This window comes from Nomascus leucogenys, chromosome 12 (genome assembly GCF_006542625.1).
Source record: "Nomascus leucogenys isolate Asia chromosome 12, Asia_NLE_v1, whole genome shotgun sequence".
In the NCBI taxonomy this organism is placed as follows: domain Eukaryota; kingdom Metazoa; phylum Chordata; class Mammalia; order Primates; family Hylobatidae; genus Nomascus; species Nomascus leucogenys.
Genome location: NC_044392.1, coordinates 9,489,896 through 9,507,619, shown reverse-complemented (window position 1 = coordinate 9,507,619; position 17,724 = coordinate 9,489,896). Strand labels below are relative to the sequence as shown.

General features: G+C 50.3%; 2 protein-coding genes across 5 annotated transcripts in view; one reads left to right on the top strand and one right to left on the bottom strand.

The window, feature by feature from the left end:
• Window positions 1-252: 252 nt before the first annotated feature.
• On the bottom strand, window positions 253-6,241 carry EXO5 (exonuclease 5). Of its 4 annotated transcripts, none has more exons than XM_030823562.1 (3): window positions 6,052-6,241; window positions 5,334-5,509; window positions 253-1,788 (listed from the first exon to the last, which is right to left on the bottom strand). In XM_030823562.1, the coding sequence occupies exon 3, from the start codon at window positions 1,756-1,758 to the stop codon at window positions 637-639; it is 1,122 nt and encodes a 373-aa protein (XP_030679422.1). In that variant the 5' UTR covers window positions 1,759-1,788; window positions 5,334-5,509; window positions 6,052-6,241; the 3' UTR covers window positions 253-636. The 4 variants fall into 4 exon arrangements, with proteins under 4 accessions (XP_030679422.1, XP_030679419.1, XP_003273379.2 ...); XM_030823559.1 differs by having other exon boundaries at window positions 5,169-5,509; window positions 6,052-6,204; XM_003273331.3 differs by lacking the exon at window positions 5,334-5,509 and having other exon boundaries at window positions 6,052-6,235.
• Window positions 6,242-14,328: 8,087 nt separating this feature from the next.
• The window catches only part of LOC115837507 (collagen alpha-1(I) chain-like), a gene marked incomplete at its 5' end in the record, with an annotated part of 4,966 nt that continues 1,570 nt past the window's right edge, over window positions 14,329-17,724 (top strand). The window contains 3 exons of the mRNA XM_030823180.1: window positions 14,329-14,414; window positions 14,839-15,025; window positions 16,195-16,404. Coding sequence (XP_030679040.1) covers window positions 14,329-14,414; window positions 14,839-15,025; window positions 16,195-16,404 — 483 coding nt within the window. The remainder of the gene's footprint in view (window positions 14,415-14,838; window positions 15,026-16,194; window positions 16,405-17,724) is intronic.

Genomic DNA, 17,724 nt, shown 5'->3' with positions numbered 1-17,724 from the left:
CCAAAGTGCTGGGATTACAGGCATGTGCCACCACACCCAGCCATGTATTATGTTTTTCATATCTAATATTTATGACTTCCTGTTTCTACTTCATCTTCCCTTGTCTCTTTGAGAATATTTATTATGTTTATGTTTTGGTCTGCTCATTCTGATTCAAAAATATGTTTATGTATGTATTTAAAGGCTTGGAATAACACGTACACAACTATGTATGGTGGTCATCTTTGAAGGACTGCAATTATGAAAAAACCATCAGTTCAACTGTCCTGGACAGCATTTCATTTTATGATGTAACTGTAGAAAGCCTTGATCAAGATAAAAATAGGGATGACTTATTAGAAACTGAAGAATTTTCTTAGGAAAGCAATGTTTACTGAAGGATACCTTCATTCCAGCCATGATGAGCATCTGTCTTCTTAGGCAATCATGATGAAGCTCCAGGGACAGTATAACCCATCTCTCCCACTCATCCCTGAGCCTTGCTCCTGGACTGAATGTGGTTAGAGGTTGTGGAAATAAAAAAAAGAACCAAAATAAGAACACTCTCCATAAAAGCCAAGCTCAGAGACTGGTCCTCTTTTGCTTAGGTACAGCAGGAGCAGGAAGGATCAACATTCTTGAAAGCATACCTTCTATTCATTTGGCGTTTTTGACTTGGGGCGCCAGTGTAGAGCTGAGCACTCCACTGCCCTTTCTCCACTCACAAATGTCTGCATAGGTACATGTCCGGCACTTCCAAGCCTCCTCCACGTCAACTCCCTGGGGCTCTCGGTGGCCCATCCAGTAGGCCATATAATGCTGCACCTTGGCTCTCACGTCCTTCTCTTCAAAGGCTACAATCTCAGTACCCAGCAAAGTGGCAGTCTCTTGGTAGATATACTCAATCTTCAAGATATCAATAACTGGGAGATCTGACAGTGTTAGAGACAAGAAGACCAGTTCCATGAGGTCACCCAAAGACTTCACAGAGAAGCCTCCCTGCTGGGCATGCCTCAGCACTGATGGCCCCAGTGGCTTTTCCAGACACAACTTTGTGTGGTGGATTAGGCTAGCAGGGGTCACTTTTCCTTGTACCATGGCATCAAAGATATATTTATATAGGCTGACTTGAAAACAATCTTTCTTCTTCTGAGCTTCCAGAGGGAGCATAGGGCGCCTGCGTGTCTTGAGTTCCACCAGCTCCAGTTCCCCCTTGGCTGTATAGTGCAGCTCATCGATCACTCCAACAAGAAGTACACCCTCCACTTCCCCAAACACTGGAAACTCTCTGATGTGCCCTTCTGACTGCAGGGTAGGAATCAGCAAAAGTATGTTCAGAAACTTAATTGCCCAAGCATCTTCTTTAGTGGTGACTGGGACAGTCACAAGATCATGAAGTTCTAGTTCTCTAGCTAGGTGTATGCTGGCACCAGTATCCAACACAGCTGCCTTCTCAGGTGCCAAGAAACCAGGAAGCTCCTTCCCATATGCTGTTTGCAGTTCACACCAGTTCTGAGTAGCCAGGTCAGTGACATATAAATATTTAAGGTGGAATCTCTTCATGGGTGATAAGATATCCAATCCTCTTTTCCAGTTTTGTAAGCTTATGGGTTTGTCATCCTTCCCAAGGGATTCAGAAGATGGGCCAGGCGTGTTAACTAAAGCCTTTGACTCTTGGGCATCTTCTAGGTCCAGAAACTCCAGGAGCTCTGAGTCACTCAAGTCTGAGAACCCTGAGGCTTCTGCTGACACTGTCTCCTCTTCTCTTGTCTCTGCCATGGCACAGCTCTGGATTGGGCTAGAAGGGCCCTGCATAACATGTTAAAGAAATGCATTGTTCAAATAAAAACTTTCTCAAAAGCACTTTCAAATTTCAGTGAGATAAAAACAAAATCATGACAAATTATTTATTTACATTCTTTTAAAAAGCCAGTTTATTTATGACCAATTAGTAATGCCATAGAGTTACAGTACAGGTACGTATTGCTATAGAGTTCCTTATATAATCCATATGTATCGCTTAGCAGAATTTTTTTTTTTTTTTTTTTTTGAGATGGAGTCTCTCTCTGTCACCCAGGCTGGAGTGCAGTGGCACGATCTCACCTCACTGCAAGCTCCGCCTCCTGGGTTCACACCATTCTCCTGCCTCAGCCTCCTGAGTAGCTGGGACTACAGGCGTCCGCCACCACGCCTGGCTAATTTTTTGTATTTTTAGTAGAGATGGGGTTTCACTGTGTTAGCCAGGATGGTCTTGATCTCCTGACCTCATGATCCATCCACTTTAGCCTCCCAAAGTGCTGGGATTACAGGCGTGAGCCACTGCAGAATTTTTTAAGTGGAAAAATAGTTTTATTCCTGGATCTTCCACTAACATACTGTATGTGACTTTGAGCAAATCACCTTTCTTGGCCGCAGTTTCTTCAGATATAAAAAGAGCTTTGAGGCCGGGCAGGTGACTCACGCCTGTAATCCCAGCACTTTGGAAGGCCAAGGCGGGCAGATCACTTGAGGTGAGGAGTTCAAGACCAGCCTGGCTAACGTGTTGAAACCCCATCTCTACTAAAAATACAAAAATTAGCCAGTATGGTGGCACACACCTGTATTCCCAGCTACTAGGAGGCTGAGGCAGCAGAATTGCTTGAACAGGGAGATGGAGGTTGCAGTGAGCCGAGACTGCACCACTGCACTCCAGCCTGGGTGACAGGGCAAGACTCTGTCTCAAGAAAAAAAAAAAAAAAAGGAGATTTAAGGTTTGCCTTTTCTGCTGCAAAATTCTATTGACTTGAAAGAGTATTTCATTATTTTAAGTGAATATACATCTTTGTAAATGTAGGAACAATGTTTGAGAAGTTTACCATGGGCCACCTTCTACAATTCCCTTGATACAAAGTCCTTGACGAGCAAAATGAACCTCAACTACAAACTGTTCCTTGAGAAAAAGCAGCTCTGCAATAACTGTTTTTAAATGCAGTTCAAGGAACCTAGTATGGCAAAATTAAAATATCAACTATATATAAATACAAATAAATATCGTCTAACACAAATTAATGCATGAAATAATAACACAAATTAATGCATGAAATAATAAGAGGATGTTACAGTGACACATGGAAATTAGTAGCTTGACTTCATAAATTATCCTGTTAATATTACAGAAATTGGTGTCTGTCACTAAACTGGGGTTTCCCATTACATTTATTTTCTCCCTCCCAAGAAACTAGCTTATAGTGGGAAAAAAATCTACCTATTAGAGCATTATTAAAAACTCAAAATTTACTGCTATAATAAAGAATAGTTATTGTGCGGTTATTTTTTGTGTGCCAGACACTGAGCCAAGTGTTTTACATCCAATATCTCACTACCCTACTGTGGGATGGGGATGGGTACTGTACTCTTTTTTTCTTTCAACTTTTTACTATAAAGATTTTCAAGGCCGGGTACAGTGGCTAAAGCCTGTAATCCCAGCACTTTGGGAGGCCGAGGCAGGTGGATCACCTGGGGTCGGGAGTTTGAGACCAGCCTGGCCAACACGGTGAAACTAAAAATACACCTCATGGTGAAACTAAAAATACAAAAAATTAGCCAAGTGTAGTGGCGGGCACCTGTAATCCCAGCTACTCGGGAGGTTGAGGCAGGAAAATCGCTTGAACCTAGGAAGTGGAGGTTGCAGTGAACTGAGATAACACCACTGCACTCCAGCCTGGGTGACACAGTGAAGACTCCATCTCAAAAAAAAAAAAAAAAAAAAATGTTTTCAAACATACAGAGAAGTAGAAAGAATAAAACAACGAATACCCATGTCCACACCACGTAGATGAACAACTGTTGACATTTTGCTGTATTTACTTCTTGTGTGTGTACTTTTTTGTTTTGGCTGAACTATTTTAAGGTAAATTACAGACATCATAATAACACTTTAAAATCTAAATGGTTCAGCATACATTTCCAAATGGCATTCTTCTTCATAACCACAATACTGTCTTCCAAATGACATTCTCCTCATAACTACATTATCACATCTAACAAAATTAGTAATTCCTTAACATTCCAGTTCATATGTGAATTTCCCCAACTGTCCTCAAAATGTCCTAGATAGCTTTTCTTTAATCCAGGAAACAAAGACCACACATTATGTTTGATTGTTTTGTCTTTCAAGTATTTTTTAATCTTAAAAAACGAGGCGGCCAGGCGTGGTGGTTCACGCCTGTAATCCCAGCACTTTGGGAGGGCAAGGCGGGCGGATCACGAGATCAGGAGATTGAGACCATCCTAACTAACACGGTGAAACCCCGTCTCTACTAAAAGTACAAAAAATTAGCTGGGCATGGTGGCGGGCGCCTATAGTCCAAGGTGCTTGGGAAGCTGAGGCAGGAGACTGGCGTGAACCCAGGAGACGGAGCTTGCAGTGAGCTGAGATCACACCACTGTGCTCCAGCCTGGGCAACAGAGCGAGACTCCGTCTCAAAAAAAAAAAAAAAGGAAAAAAGAAACTAGGCAAATTATCTTATGAAGATACTTTTTTTAAGCCTTCCTCCTAACCCCACATATCTAACCTGCATAGAAAGTAAGCAAAACAAGATACAACCAGTCTACTGGTGTTTGACTTTGAGTGCCAGGAAAATAAATAATTTGACATAGAATTTAAGCTGACAGAGATAGCTATGAACTAAATGTCTCCTTTTTGCTATTCTAATAAGCAGTGAAATAAGGTGAATGCACCAACTCCTATGTCAAAGCGTAAGAAGTGATGCCCTGAAAACGTCATTAATATCAGTTGTGGTTGTGTTTAGCTGATTTTTAAATAGTCTAAATGTCACTAATGAAAGAAAACATAGCTAGAAGAAAAGTTATCTGCAATGAATAAAAATAATACAATAGTAAGACTTTTGCTTATAGAGTATCCTATAAAATTATTGCTTTACAGGATATTTCAATAGTAACAAAACACAGAAGCTGTACATTTGCACAAGTGTTATAAACTGTAAACGTGCTTTAAATAATTTCAATAAGGAAACTTTATTTCTATATCCACCAGCCAGATGTAGCTGCTGAGCACTAAATATATATAGTACACATATTAGCACTCGATAAAGACAGATCTCCTTTCTTTTTCCCCAAGGAAGAGATGAGAGAGTGTATCGATTCCCCCTGACAAAGGAGATGAAACTTTAGAAGAAACATCTATTCACCTGTGACTTAGTTGATCTTCCTCCTCATAGGGAAGGCCAGAATGCTGAAATGACAAGGCTAGGGAAGAGAAAGAAGTTCTGAAAGACCAGGTCTGCATTAAAGAACCTAAATTAGCAACTTAGGTCCTTGCTATGGTAGAACCGGAACTTCTGGTCCTTTCTTACCTGACCATTCCCTCACGTTGGGTGTCTTCTCCTCTCAGACTGACACTGCACAGACTGTTACCCACCCCAGATCCTAGGTTACATAACGCTCGCCTCTCTCCTGGGGCAAACTCTCTCCATGATTTCTTCGCTTCCCCCGTACTCTAGATGCAGTGACTTGATCCAATCCCTGCTCCCTGAAAGTAAAAGGGTCAAACATAACCAAGGTCCCCAAGGAGCTCCGAGATCAGTTCCCTCTTCCAGCTCCATTCTCAACCCAGCAGCTCAAGCAAGAGACCTTATGACAGCGGCTCTTTCTCTCTGATGGGTTCCTGCCTTCTGCAGAATTGCCGATGGCAACATCCTGACTTGTTCAGTGCGGCCCGGACTTCTGGGCTCAGCGGGCGTTTGCCTTCAGGGGAGATCTTTCCTCTGGCCCTAAAACACTGTCTCCCAGGGAGTGCCATGCATGCCCTAAAGTGTACTGCGCACTTCCTACAGTTCTGGCAGAGCCAGGAATGAGAGCAGGGAGCCGTACACCTCGGGAAGGAGTCCCGGCCAACAGCACTGTGTTCCGAGGGCGAAGGTCCACAACGGGAACCCGGCCTGTGGGGGAAGACGAGACGAGCCGCTTCCAGGGAGCCGCGCCCACCAAGGGAGGGGGACGCGGCAATCGCAGGTACAGAACCCTAGGCTCCGAAACGCAGCCTCCCAGCCCATTCTCCGGCCTTCCTCTAACCTCGGATACTCCTCCGAACCTCGGACTCCACCTGGTTTCGCCGCGGCCTCGGAGCTGCTCCCGGACGCTCCCGGCGAGGAGACTGATGAAGCCGGGCAGAGCACGCTGCCGGAGCGGACTACACAGTCTACCCGCCACTCTCAAAAAGGCCGCCCAGAGCCCAGTCCCAGAGTGCCCCGCGGCTGCTCACGGACCGCCTTCCCAGAGGTCTTCGCGGCGCCGCCTACCTCGCGAGGCTGCGGCTGGAGCAGGAATCTGTCTCTGTGGGCGGAGGAGAGTGCTGCTTATGTGAGAGCAGGCTTTGGGAGCTCGCTAAAGCAGGTCAGTCCCTCTGTTTGCGCCGCTTTCTGTGGGTCGTTTAATTCCGGGCGCAGCTGACCTTAAGTTCCCTCTCTGGCGAGGTCTCCCAGTTACCACCTGGACAGTCCGAGCAAGGTCTGGGCCCGTCCCTGCCCCCGGTGAAGTGCCGAGTCTCTGCTTGGCCATCCGTGGATTCAGCATCCCCACCTTAGAACCTCCCGCCAGCTTTTCCAGTAAGAGCAAAACCACGAACTCACTTTTGAGAGATGCTGGCGCTCCCCTCATCAATATATTTGTTTTTTTGTTGTTTGCTTACTTTTAACCTTTTATTGATAAATATAACACAATTTTATTCTGAAATATAAAGCAAAGATAAGTATAATTATTATGAACAGCCAAGTCATTAGAGCGAAAAAAGAATAGTGTCAGGTTCTTTGCAGATACACTTCCTGAGAAAACCACTAACCCGACTTTTATGACACTTTGCTTTTCTTTTATTTATTTATTTTACCAAAAGCAGATACTTGACTCTTTGCTTTTCTTTACGGTTTATCACGCATACTTGAAAACTGGATTTATGACAAAGGTGGCATCATACAGCCATGGAGAAAAGATGGTCTTATTCAATGAAGGCTCTATGACAATATGAAGGCCGGGCACGGTGGCTCACGCCTGTAATCCCAGCACTTTGGGAGGCCGAGGCGGGCGGATCACGAGGTTAAGAGATCGAGACCATCTTGGCCAACATGGTGAAACCCTGTCTCTACTAAAAAGTACAAAAATTATCTGGGTGTGGTGGCACACACCTGTAGTCCCAGCTACTTGGGAGGCTGAAGCAGGAGAATCACTTGAACTGGGAGGCGGAGGTTGCAGTGAGCTGAGATCACACCATTGCACTCCAGCCTGGGCAACAGAGGGACACTCCGTCTCAAAAAAAAAAAAAAAAAAAAAAGCAAAAAACAGGACCTCTATCTCTCATTTCATCACAAAAATCAATTCCAGCTCGATTAAGACCTAAATGTGAAATCCTAAACTATAAAGCCTTCAGAGTATAATATAGGAAAATATCTTTGGACTTCAGAATAGGTAAATATTTTAAAACAAAAATAGAAAAACATTAAATTGGCCAGGCATGGTGGCTCATGCCTGTAATACCAACACTTTGGGAGGCCCAGGTGGGGAGATCACTTGAGGTCAGGAGTTGAGACCAGCCTGGCCAACATAGTGAAACCCCGTTTCTAGTAAAAATACAAAAAATTAGCCAAGTGTGGTGGCAGGTGCCTGTAATCTCAGCTACTTGGGAGGCTGAGGCAGGAGAATCACTTGAACCTGGGAGGTGGAGTTTGCAGTGAGCCGAGATCAGGCCACTGCACTCCAGCCTGGTGATACAGTGAGACTCTGTCTCAAAAAAAAAAAAAAAAAAAAAAAAAAAAGAGTAAAGAATGAGAGAGAGAAAAAAAAAAGAAAGAGAAAGAAAGAAAGAAAAATTAAATTAAGACAACTACAGGCTGAGTGCAGTGGCTCACACATTTGTAATCCTAGCACTCTGGGAGGCTGAAGTGGGTGGATCCCTTGAGCTCAGTTCAGAAACCAGCTGGGGTAACATGGTGAAAACACATTTCTACAAAAAATACAAAAATTAGCTGGGGGTGGTGATATGTGCCTGTAGTCCCAGCTACTCTGGTGTGTCAGTTGGGAAAATTTTGAAGTGACTTGTGTTTTAGATAATATTATTAATCAATTATAGGTCTCCTGAGTGTCATAATGATTTTGTGCTTATGTAGGAAAATGTTCTTTTTCTTAGAAATATGTAAGTTGAGGCCAGGCACGGTGGCTCTCGCCTGTAATCCTGGCACTTTGGGAGGCCGAGGCGGGCGGATCACCTAAAGTCAGGAGTTCAAGACCAGCCTGACCAACATGGTGAAACCCTGTCTCTACTAAAATACAAAAATTAGCCGGGCATGATGGCAGGTGCCTGTAATCCTAGCTACTCGGGAAGCTGAGATGGGAGAATCGCTTGAAACTGGGAGATGGTGGTTGCAGTGAGCCAAGATCATGCCACGGCACTCCAGCCTGGGTGGCTGACCGAGACTCTTGTCTCAAAAAAAAAAAAAAAAAAAAAAAAAGAAATACGGAATTTGAGTGTATTAAATAGTCTGTTCTCATGCTGCTAATAAAGACATACCTGAGACTGGGTAATTTATAAAGGAAAGAGATTTAATTGACTCACAGCTCCACATGGCAGGAGAGGCCTCACAATCATGGAGGAAGGTGAAGGAGGAGCAAAGTCACCTCTTACATGGTGGCAGGCAAGAGAGAACATGTGCAGGGGAACAAACCTTTATAAAACCATCAGGTCAGCTGGGTGTGGTGCCTCACGCCTGTAATCCCAGCACTTTGGGAGGCCATGGCTGGTGGATCACCTAAGGTCAGGAGTTCAAGACCAGCCTGGCCAACATGGTGAAACCCTATCTTTACTAAAAATACAAAAAATTAAGCATGGTGGCAGACGCCTGTAATCCCAGCTATTCGGGAGGCTGAGGCAGGAGAATCACTTGAACCCGGGAGGCAGAGGTTGCAGTGAGCTGAGATCATGCCACTGCACTCCAGCCTGGGCAACAAGAGTGAAATTCCATCTCAAAAACAAAAACGAAACAAAACAAAACCATCAGATCTTGTGAGACTTACTATCACGAGAACAGCATGGGAAAGACCTGCCCCCATGATTCAATTACCTCCTACCAGGTACCTCCTCCATGATCTGTGGGAATTAGGGGAGCTACACTTCAAGATGAGATTTGGGTTGGGACACAACCAAACCATATCATTGAGGAAATGCTTTTTAATCCATTGAGATATGAGAAGGCATTTCTGGATTGAGGCTACAAAAACTTTCTGCCTCTTCCCCAACATAACCTTTCTTACTTGAGATGTAAACTGAATGCCAGGAAAACCCCTCCCCAGCCCCTTCACACATGGACCACTCTTCAGATGGAGTCTGAGGGGCAATGACACTGGGTAGAGTGAAGCAGAAGAGGTTTAGAAACAGTCATGGAATTTGTGGGGAAAATAAATATCCAAAACATAGTACCATATTCCCCAAAACTTTCGGCCTAAAGACTGTGGGTCTCAAAACTGAGAAAAGAATGCCCTTTTCCCCAAAAGGCTATCCTAGGAAGTCTGAGTCCTTAAGGCCCACCTGTATGCAAAAGTCACTGATTTGGTTCTTCATCTCCAGGTCTGTAACCATCAAAATACTGTTAGACACAAATGGCCCATTTTCCTCTGTGTCCATTCTTCCCTCCTTGGTCTTTTGGAGCACAGGATTGTACCCCTAACATTGTACTGACTACAGTCTGCCATATATCAGAGTAAGTCTTTATGTGATTACTCCCAGAGCTGCACTGTCCAATACAGTAGCCACTAATCATATGTGGCTCTTGAAGACTTGAAATGTGGCTAGTCCAAAATGAAATGTGCTATAATTATAAAATTTACAAGCACTTTGAAGACTGAATACAAAAAAAAGGTTAAATAACTCACTAATAATGTTTACATTGATTAAATTTTGTGATGATAATGTTTTGGATATACTGATGATATGGTTTGGCTCTATGCTTCCACCCAAATCTCACCTTGAATTTTAATAATCCCCATGTGTCATGGGAGGGACCCAGTGGTAGGCAATTGAATCATGGGGGCGAGTTTTTCCTGTGCTGTTCCCGTGATAGTGAATAAGTCTTACAATATCTGATGGTTTTATAAAGGGGAGTTCCCCTATACAAGCTTCTTGCCTGCTGCCACGTAAGACATGCCTGCTCTTCCTTTGCCTCCCGCCATGATTGTGAGGCCTCTCCAGCCTTGTGCAATGGTGAGTCCATTAAACCTCTTTCTTTATAAATTACCCAGTCTCGGGTATGTCTTTATTAGCAGCATGAGAACAGACTAATAAAACTGAGTTAAATAAAACATTTTAAAATTAAGCTGGGTGTGGTGGCTCATGCCTGTAATTCCAGCACTATGGGAGGCCAAGGTGGGTGGATCACCTGAGATCAGGATTTCAAGACCAGCCTGGCCAACATGGCAAAACCCCATCTCTACTAAAAATACAAAAATGAGCCAGGCATAGTGGCATGTGCCTGTAGTCCCAGCTACTCAGGAGGCTGAGGCACGAGAATCACTTGAACCCAGGAGGCGGAGGTTGCAGTGAGCCAAGACTACACTACTGCACTCCAGCCTGGGCAACAGAGTGACTCTGACTTAAAAAAAAAAATTAATTTTATTTGCTGTTTTTTGTTGTATTAATGTAGCTGCTAGAAAATTTAAAATGACATATGTTTGCATTTGTGTTGTGGCTTACATTATATTTCTGTTGTACAGTGCTGCTCTAGAGTATCAGAGCCTTAAAGGAAGAGAATTTATCTTGCTCAAATTGTGTTCCTCACAGGTATAGGGGCAATAATTGGCATACTCTTTACAAACTCAAGAGAACTCCATTGACAATATTCAGTATTTGAGAATCTTCTATTCCTTATATGACAATCAGCCTCACTCTTGAGTCAAACTCCAATTTCTGGCAATTGAAAGGGGCATTTTTAGTCGGAGAAAGCAGGAGGAGGTCGCCCTAGGCTAGGAAGTTGTGGGGGGTGAGAATGAGCTAAGCATGAATGACTGGGGCATGCTTCTGCTAAAAGAAGGCAGCTTCGGATATGGTACATTATGAACCCTTGAGTCAAGCGGTTTTCTCTTTCCATTTCTTGGATCTGTTTCTCCTGTGTTTGCTCCATATCCGGCAGCCTCCCTCCTCTTCCACTGCTAGTAGCTCCCAGGACCATGAAAGCCTTTCGGATTTGTGTCCATTGTGGGGAAAAAAGGAAGTCTGTTTCCCTAGTAGCTGAAACATAAGTACAGAAATTGTTCCTGATTGGTAAACTGGGGTTAAACTCTATGCCTGTCGTAGCCAAAGTCTTCTAGAAAACAGAGCTTGAGGCAAGGATTAGATTACCTTTTTTTTTTTTTTTAATTTGGAAGGTGTTAAGCACGTGGTAGCAAGGATAAGAAAAGAAAAGAGGGACGTGGAGCAAGTAACAATGTAAAGCAAATTGAAATGGTAAGTTATTGCACTGGGCTATTGCCTCATATTGAGACGTGGTTCTCCCAAACTGATTTCATAGTAATTTTATAAAATTTAAACCCCACGTTGTCACTTTCTGCTCTCAAATCCTATAGGATAAGGCTTATCTCTTTATTTCGTCAATCCAGCCAAGAATTCAAGGGCTCATCCAAGAAAGGTATAAATTTTGTGAGGTGTATCACATGTCATTTCCTTGTATGATGCAAACTAAATCTGGGAGGATGAGTAGGAGCTAACTAAATAAAGAAGTTGGGCTGGGCACGGTGGCTCACACCTGTAATCCCAGCACTTTGGGAGGTCAAGGAGGGAGGATCACCTGAGGTTGAGTTTGAGACCAGCCTGGCCAACATGGCGAAACCCAGTCTCTACTAAAAATACAAAAATTAGCCAGGCACGGTGGCAGGCACCTGTAATCCCAGCTACTCGGGAGGCTGAGACAGTAGAATCGCTTGAACCCAGCAGGTGGAGGTTGCAGTGAGCCGAGATGGTGCTACTGCACTCCAGCCTGGACGACAGAGTGTGAGACTCGATCTCAAAAAAAAAAAGGTTGGACAGAAGAGGAAATTGCACCATTGAGGACCAGAAACCATGAAATAGCATGGAATATTTAGGGAACCCTAAGATCTTTATAGCTGAAGCAAAATATGCTTGGGTGGAAATTTGGGAGCCACTTCTAGACAAATAGGAAATGCTCTATACCAAGTGGTCTGTACTAAGAAATTTACCTTTTTTTTTTTCTTAGGATCTTGCTCTGTCACCCAGGCTGAAGTACAGTTGTGCAATCTTGGCTCACTGTAACCTCTGCCTCCTGGGCTCAAGCAATCCTCCCACCTCAGCCTCCCTAGTAGCTGGGACTACAGGCATGCACCACCATGCCCAGCTAAATGAAAAAAAAATTTTTTTTTTTTTTTTTGAGACGAAGTCTCGCTCTGTCCCCTAGGCTTGAGTGCAGCAGCGCGATCTCGGCTCACTGCAACCTCCACCTCCCGGTTCAAGCAATTCTTCTGCCTCAGCCTCCTGAGTAGCTGGGATTACAGGCATGTGCCAGTACGCCCGGCTACTTTTTATATTTTTAGTAGAGACGGGGTTTCACCATGTTGGTCAGGCTGGTCTCAAACTCCTGACCTCAGGTGATCCACCTGCCTCAGCCTCCCAAAGTGCTGGGATTATAGTCATGAGCCACCACGCCTGGCCTAATTTTTAAATTTTTGTAGAGAGAAGTTCTCACTATATTGCTCAGGCTTACCTTTATCTTAAAGTTATGAGAAATCATTGAGGGATTTTAAGCAATGATGTGGTTTGATTAGACATATGTTTTAGAATGATTAGAAGCAGTGGGGAGGCTACAGAGATTAATCCAAATTACAAACAGAAACACCAGTTTGTAATCTTTTAAGCAGTTAGAAAGTGCTAAGAACCTGATTAACACATTGGTAATGGGAATGGAGAGAAAAAGATAGACTGAGGAGAATATACAGGACTTGGTGACTGATTGGGGGAGGTAATGGATGAGAGGAAGAAGTTTAAGCTGGAGAATTGGGTAGATGGTAGTACCACTTCCTGGGTTACGGAATACAGATTTTATTGAAAAGATGATGAGTTGAGTTTTGGACATATTAACTTTGAGGTGACTATGGGATATCCAAGTGGAGATACCCAGCTGGACGTTGAATACAATGATCTGGAGCTCAGGAGAGATTTCTTTTTTTTTTAATTTATCATTTTTTTAATTAATTTTTTGCACACAAAACAATAAACATTTTCTAAAAATACATACAAACAAAAAGATGCGTATCAAACATATTAGGGAGGTTGCACATGGGAAGATGGGGAATAGAAATGGGGAGTGGGAATTAAAGAAAATAAATGAGAGAGGGACTTTATATGGATCAGTGATAATAACTCAATCCTCTATTTGACAAAGAAGAAGGAGAAGGAAGAGGAAGAAAAAGGAAGTGGGACAAAGGATCAGAAAGGGAGGAAAATAGAAAAAATTAGAGTATCAGTCCAGGGTAGACCTGTTTTGTTGTCACTGGATTGGTTGGTTGGTTTGTCTGTTGTATTTTTCATATGTTTTGCCATGTTGGCCAGACTGGTCTCGAACTCCTAGCCTGAAGTGATCAACCCACCTCGGCCCCCGAGAGTGCCGGGACCACAGGCGTGAGCCACCATGTCCAGCCCCCACATTGCTTCTGGCCTCCGTGGTAGACCTCCCAGACGGGGCGGTCGGGCAGAGGCGCTCCTCACTTCCCAGACAATGGGTGGCCGGGCAGAGGCGCTCCTCACTTCTTCCCAGACGGGGCGGCCGGGCAGAGGCGCTCCTCACTTCTTCCCGGACGGGGCAGCCGGGCAGAGGCGCTCCTCACTTCTTCCCGCACGGGGCGGCCGGGCAGAGGCGCTCCTCACTTTCCAGACGGGGCGGCCGGGCAGAGGCGCTCCTCACTTCCCAGAGGGGGGGCCGGGCAGAGGCGCTCCTCACTTCCCAGACGACGGGTGGCCGGGCAGTGCCGCTCCTCACTTCCCAGACGACGGGTGGCCGGGCAGAGGCGCTCCTCACTTCCCAGACGACGGGTGGCCGGGCAGAGGGGCTCCTCACTTCCCAGACGGGGCGGCCGGGCAGAGGCGCTCCTCACTTCCCAGACGGGGCGGCCGGGCAGAGGCGCTCCTCACTTCCCAGATGGGGCGGCCGGGCAGAGGCGCTCCTCACTTCTTCCCGGACGGGGCGGCCAGGCAGAGGTGCTCCTCACTTCTTCCCGGACGGGGCGGCAGGGCAGAGGCGCTCCTCACTTCCCAGAAGGGGCGGCCGGGCAGAGGGGCTCCTCACTTCTTCCCAGACGGGGCGGCCGGGCAGAGGCGCTCCTCACTTCCCAGACGATGGGTGGCCGGGCAGAGGCGCTCCTCACTTCCCAGATGGGGCGGCCGGGCAGAGGCGCTCCTCACTTCCCAGACGACGGGTGGCCGGGCAGTGCCGCTCCTCACTTCCCAGACGACGGGTGGCCGGGCAGAGGCGCTCCTCACTTCCCAGACGACGGGTGGCCGGGCAGAGGGGCTCCTCACTTCCCAGACGGGGCGGCCGGGCAGAGGCGCTCCTCACTTCCCAGACGGGGCGGCCGGGCAGAGGCGCTCCTCACTTCCCAGATGGGGCGGCCGGGCAGAGGCGCTCCTCACTTCTTCCCGGACGGGGCGGCCGGGCAGAGGTGCTCCTCACTTCTTCCCGGACGGGGCGGCAGGGCAGAGGCGCTCCTCACTTCCCAGAAGGGGCGGCCGGGCAGAGGGGCTCCTCACTTCTTCCCAGACGGGGCGGCCGGGCAGAGGCGCTCCTCACTTCCCAGACGATGGGTGGCCGGGCAGAGGCGCTCCTCACTTCCCAGATGGGGCGGCCGGGCAGAGGCGCTCCTCACTTCCCAGACGGGGCGGCCGGGCAGAGGCGCTCCTCACTTCCCAGACGATGGGTGGCCGGGCAGAGGGGCTCCTCACTTCCCAGACAGGGTGGCCGGGCAGAGGCGCTCCTCACTTCCCAGACGCGGCGGCCGGGCAGAGGCGCTCCTCACTTCCCAGACGGGGCGGCCGGGCAGAGGCGCTCCTCACTTCTTCCCAGACGGGGCGGCCATGCAGAGGCGCTCCTCACTTTTTCCCAGACGGGGCGGCCGGGCAGAGGCACTCCTCACTTCTTCCCGGACGGGGCGGCCGGGCAGAGGCGCTCCTCACTTCCCAGACGGGGCGGCCGGGCAGAGGCGCTCCTCACTTCTTCCCGGACGGGGCGGCCGGGCAGAGGTGCTCCTCACTTCTTCCCGGACGGGGCGGCCGGGCAGAGGCGCTCCTCACTTCTTCCCGGACGGGGCGGCAGGGCAGAGGCGCTCCTCACTTCCCAGACGGGGCGGCCGGGCACAGGGGCTCCTCACTTCTTCCCAGACGGGGCGGCCGCGCAGAGGCGCTCCTCACTTCCCAGACGGGGCGGCCGGACAGAGGCGCTCCTCACTTCTTCCCGGACGGGGTGGCCGGGCAGAGGTGCTCCTCACTTCCCAGACGGGGCGGCCGGGCAGAGGCGCTCCTCACTTCTTCCCGGACGGGGCGGCCGGGCAGAGGTGCTCCTCACTTCTTCCCGGACGGGGCGGCCGGGCAGAGGCGCTCCTCACTTCTTCCCGGACGGGGCGGCAGGGCAGAGGCGCTCCTCACTTCCCAGACGGGGCGGCCGGGCACAGGGGCTCCTCACTTCTTCCCAGACGGGGCGGCCGCGCAGAGGCGCTCCTCACTTCCCAGACGGGGCGGCCGGACAGAGGCGCTCCTCACTTCTTCCCGGACGGGGTGGCCGGGCAGAGGTGCTCCTCACTTCTTCCCGGACTGGGCGGCTGGGCAGAGGCGCTCCTCACTTCCCAGAAGGGGCGGCCGGGCAGAGGCGCTCCTCACTTCTTCCCGGACAGGGCGGCCGGGCACAGGCGCTCCTCACTTCTTCCCGGACGGGGCGGCAGGGCCGAGGCGCTCCTCACTTCCCAGATGGGGCGGCCGGGCAGAGGCGCTCCTCACTTCTTCCCGGACGGGGTGGCCGGGCAGAGGCGCTCCTCACTTCCCAGACGATGGGTGGCCGGGCAGAGGCGCTCCTCACTTCCCAGACGATGGGTGGTCGGGCAGAGGCGCTCCTCACTTCCCAGACGAGGGGTGGCCGGGCAGAGGCGCTCCTCACTTCCCAGACGACGGGTGGCCGGGCAGAGGCGCTCCTCACTTCCCAGACGACGGGTGGCCGGGCAGAGGCGCTCCTCACTTCCCAGACGGGGCGGCCGGGCAGAGGCGCTCCTCACTTCCCAGACGGGGCGGCCGGGCAGAGGCGCTCCTCACTTCCCAGACGAGGCAGCCGGGCAGAGGCGCTCCTCACTTCCCAGACGGGGCGGCCGGGCAGAGGCGCTCCTCGCTTCCCAGACGGGGCGGCCGGGCAGAGGCGGTCCTCGCTTCCCAGATGGGGCGGCCGGGCAGAGGAGCTCCTCGCTTCCCAGACGGGGCGGCCGGACAGAGGCGCTCCTCACTTCTTCCCGGACGGGGCGGCAGGGCAGAGGCGCTCCTCACTTCCCAGACGGGGCGGCCGGGCACAGGGGCTCCTCACTTCTTCCCAGACGGGGCGGCCGGGCAGAGGCGCTCCTCACTTCCCAGACGGGGCGGCCGGGCAGAGACGCTCCTCACTTCTTCCCGGACGGGGTGGCCGGGCAGAGGCGCTCCTCACTTCTTCCCGGACGGGGTGGCCGGGCAGAGGCGCTCCTCGCTTCCCAGACGACGGGTGGCCGGGCAGAGGCGCTCCTCACTTCCCAGACAGGGCGGCTGGGCAGAGGCGCTCCTCACTTCCCAGACGGGGCGGCCGGGCAGAGGCGCTCCTCACTTCCCAGACGGGCCGGACGGGCAGAGGCGCTCCTCACTTCTTCCCGGACGGGGCGGCCGGGCAGAGGCGCTCCTCACTTCCGAGAAGGGGCGGCCGGGCAGAGGCGCTCCTCACTTCTTCCCGGACAGGGCGGCCGGGCAGGGGCGCTCCTCACTTCTTCCCGGACGGGGCGGCAGGGCAGAGGCGCTCCTCACTTCCCAGATGGGGCAGCCGGGCAGAGGGGCTCCTCACTTCTTCCCAGACGGGGCGGCCGGGCAGAGGCGCTCCTCATTTCCCAGACGGGGCGGCCGGGCAGAGGCGCTCCTCACTTCCCAGACGGGGCGGCCGGGCAGAGGCGCTCCTCACTTCCCAGACGAGGGGTGGCCGGGCAGAGGCGCTCCTCACTTCCCAGACGATGGGTGGCCGGGCAGAGGCGCTCCTCACTTCCCAGACGACGGGTGCCGGGCAGAGGCGCTCCTCACTTCCCAGACGACGGGTGGCCGGGCAGTGCCGCTCCTCACTTCCCAGACGACGGGTGGCCGGGCAGTGCCGCTCCTCACTTCCCAGACGACGGGTGGCCGGGCAGAGGCGCTCCTCACTTCCCAGACGACGGGGGCCGGGCAGAGGCGCTCCTCACTTCCCAGACGGCGCGGCCGGGCAGAGGCGCTCCTCACTTCCCAGACGGCGCGGCTGGGCAGAGGCGCTCCTCACTTCCCAGACGGGGCGGCCGGGCAGAGGCGCTCCTCACTTCTTCCCGGACGGGGCTGCCGGGCAGAGGCGCTCCTCACTTCTTCCCGGACGGGGCGGCAGGGCAGAGGCGCTCCTCACTTCCCAGACGGGGTGGCAGGGCAGAGGGGCTCCTCACTTCTTCCCAGACGGGGCGGCCGGGCAGAGG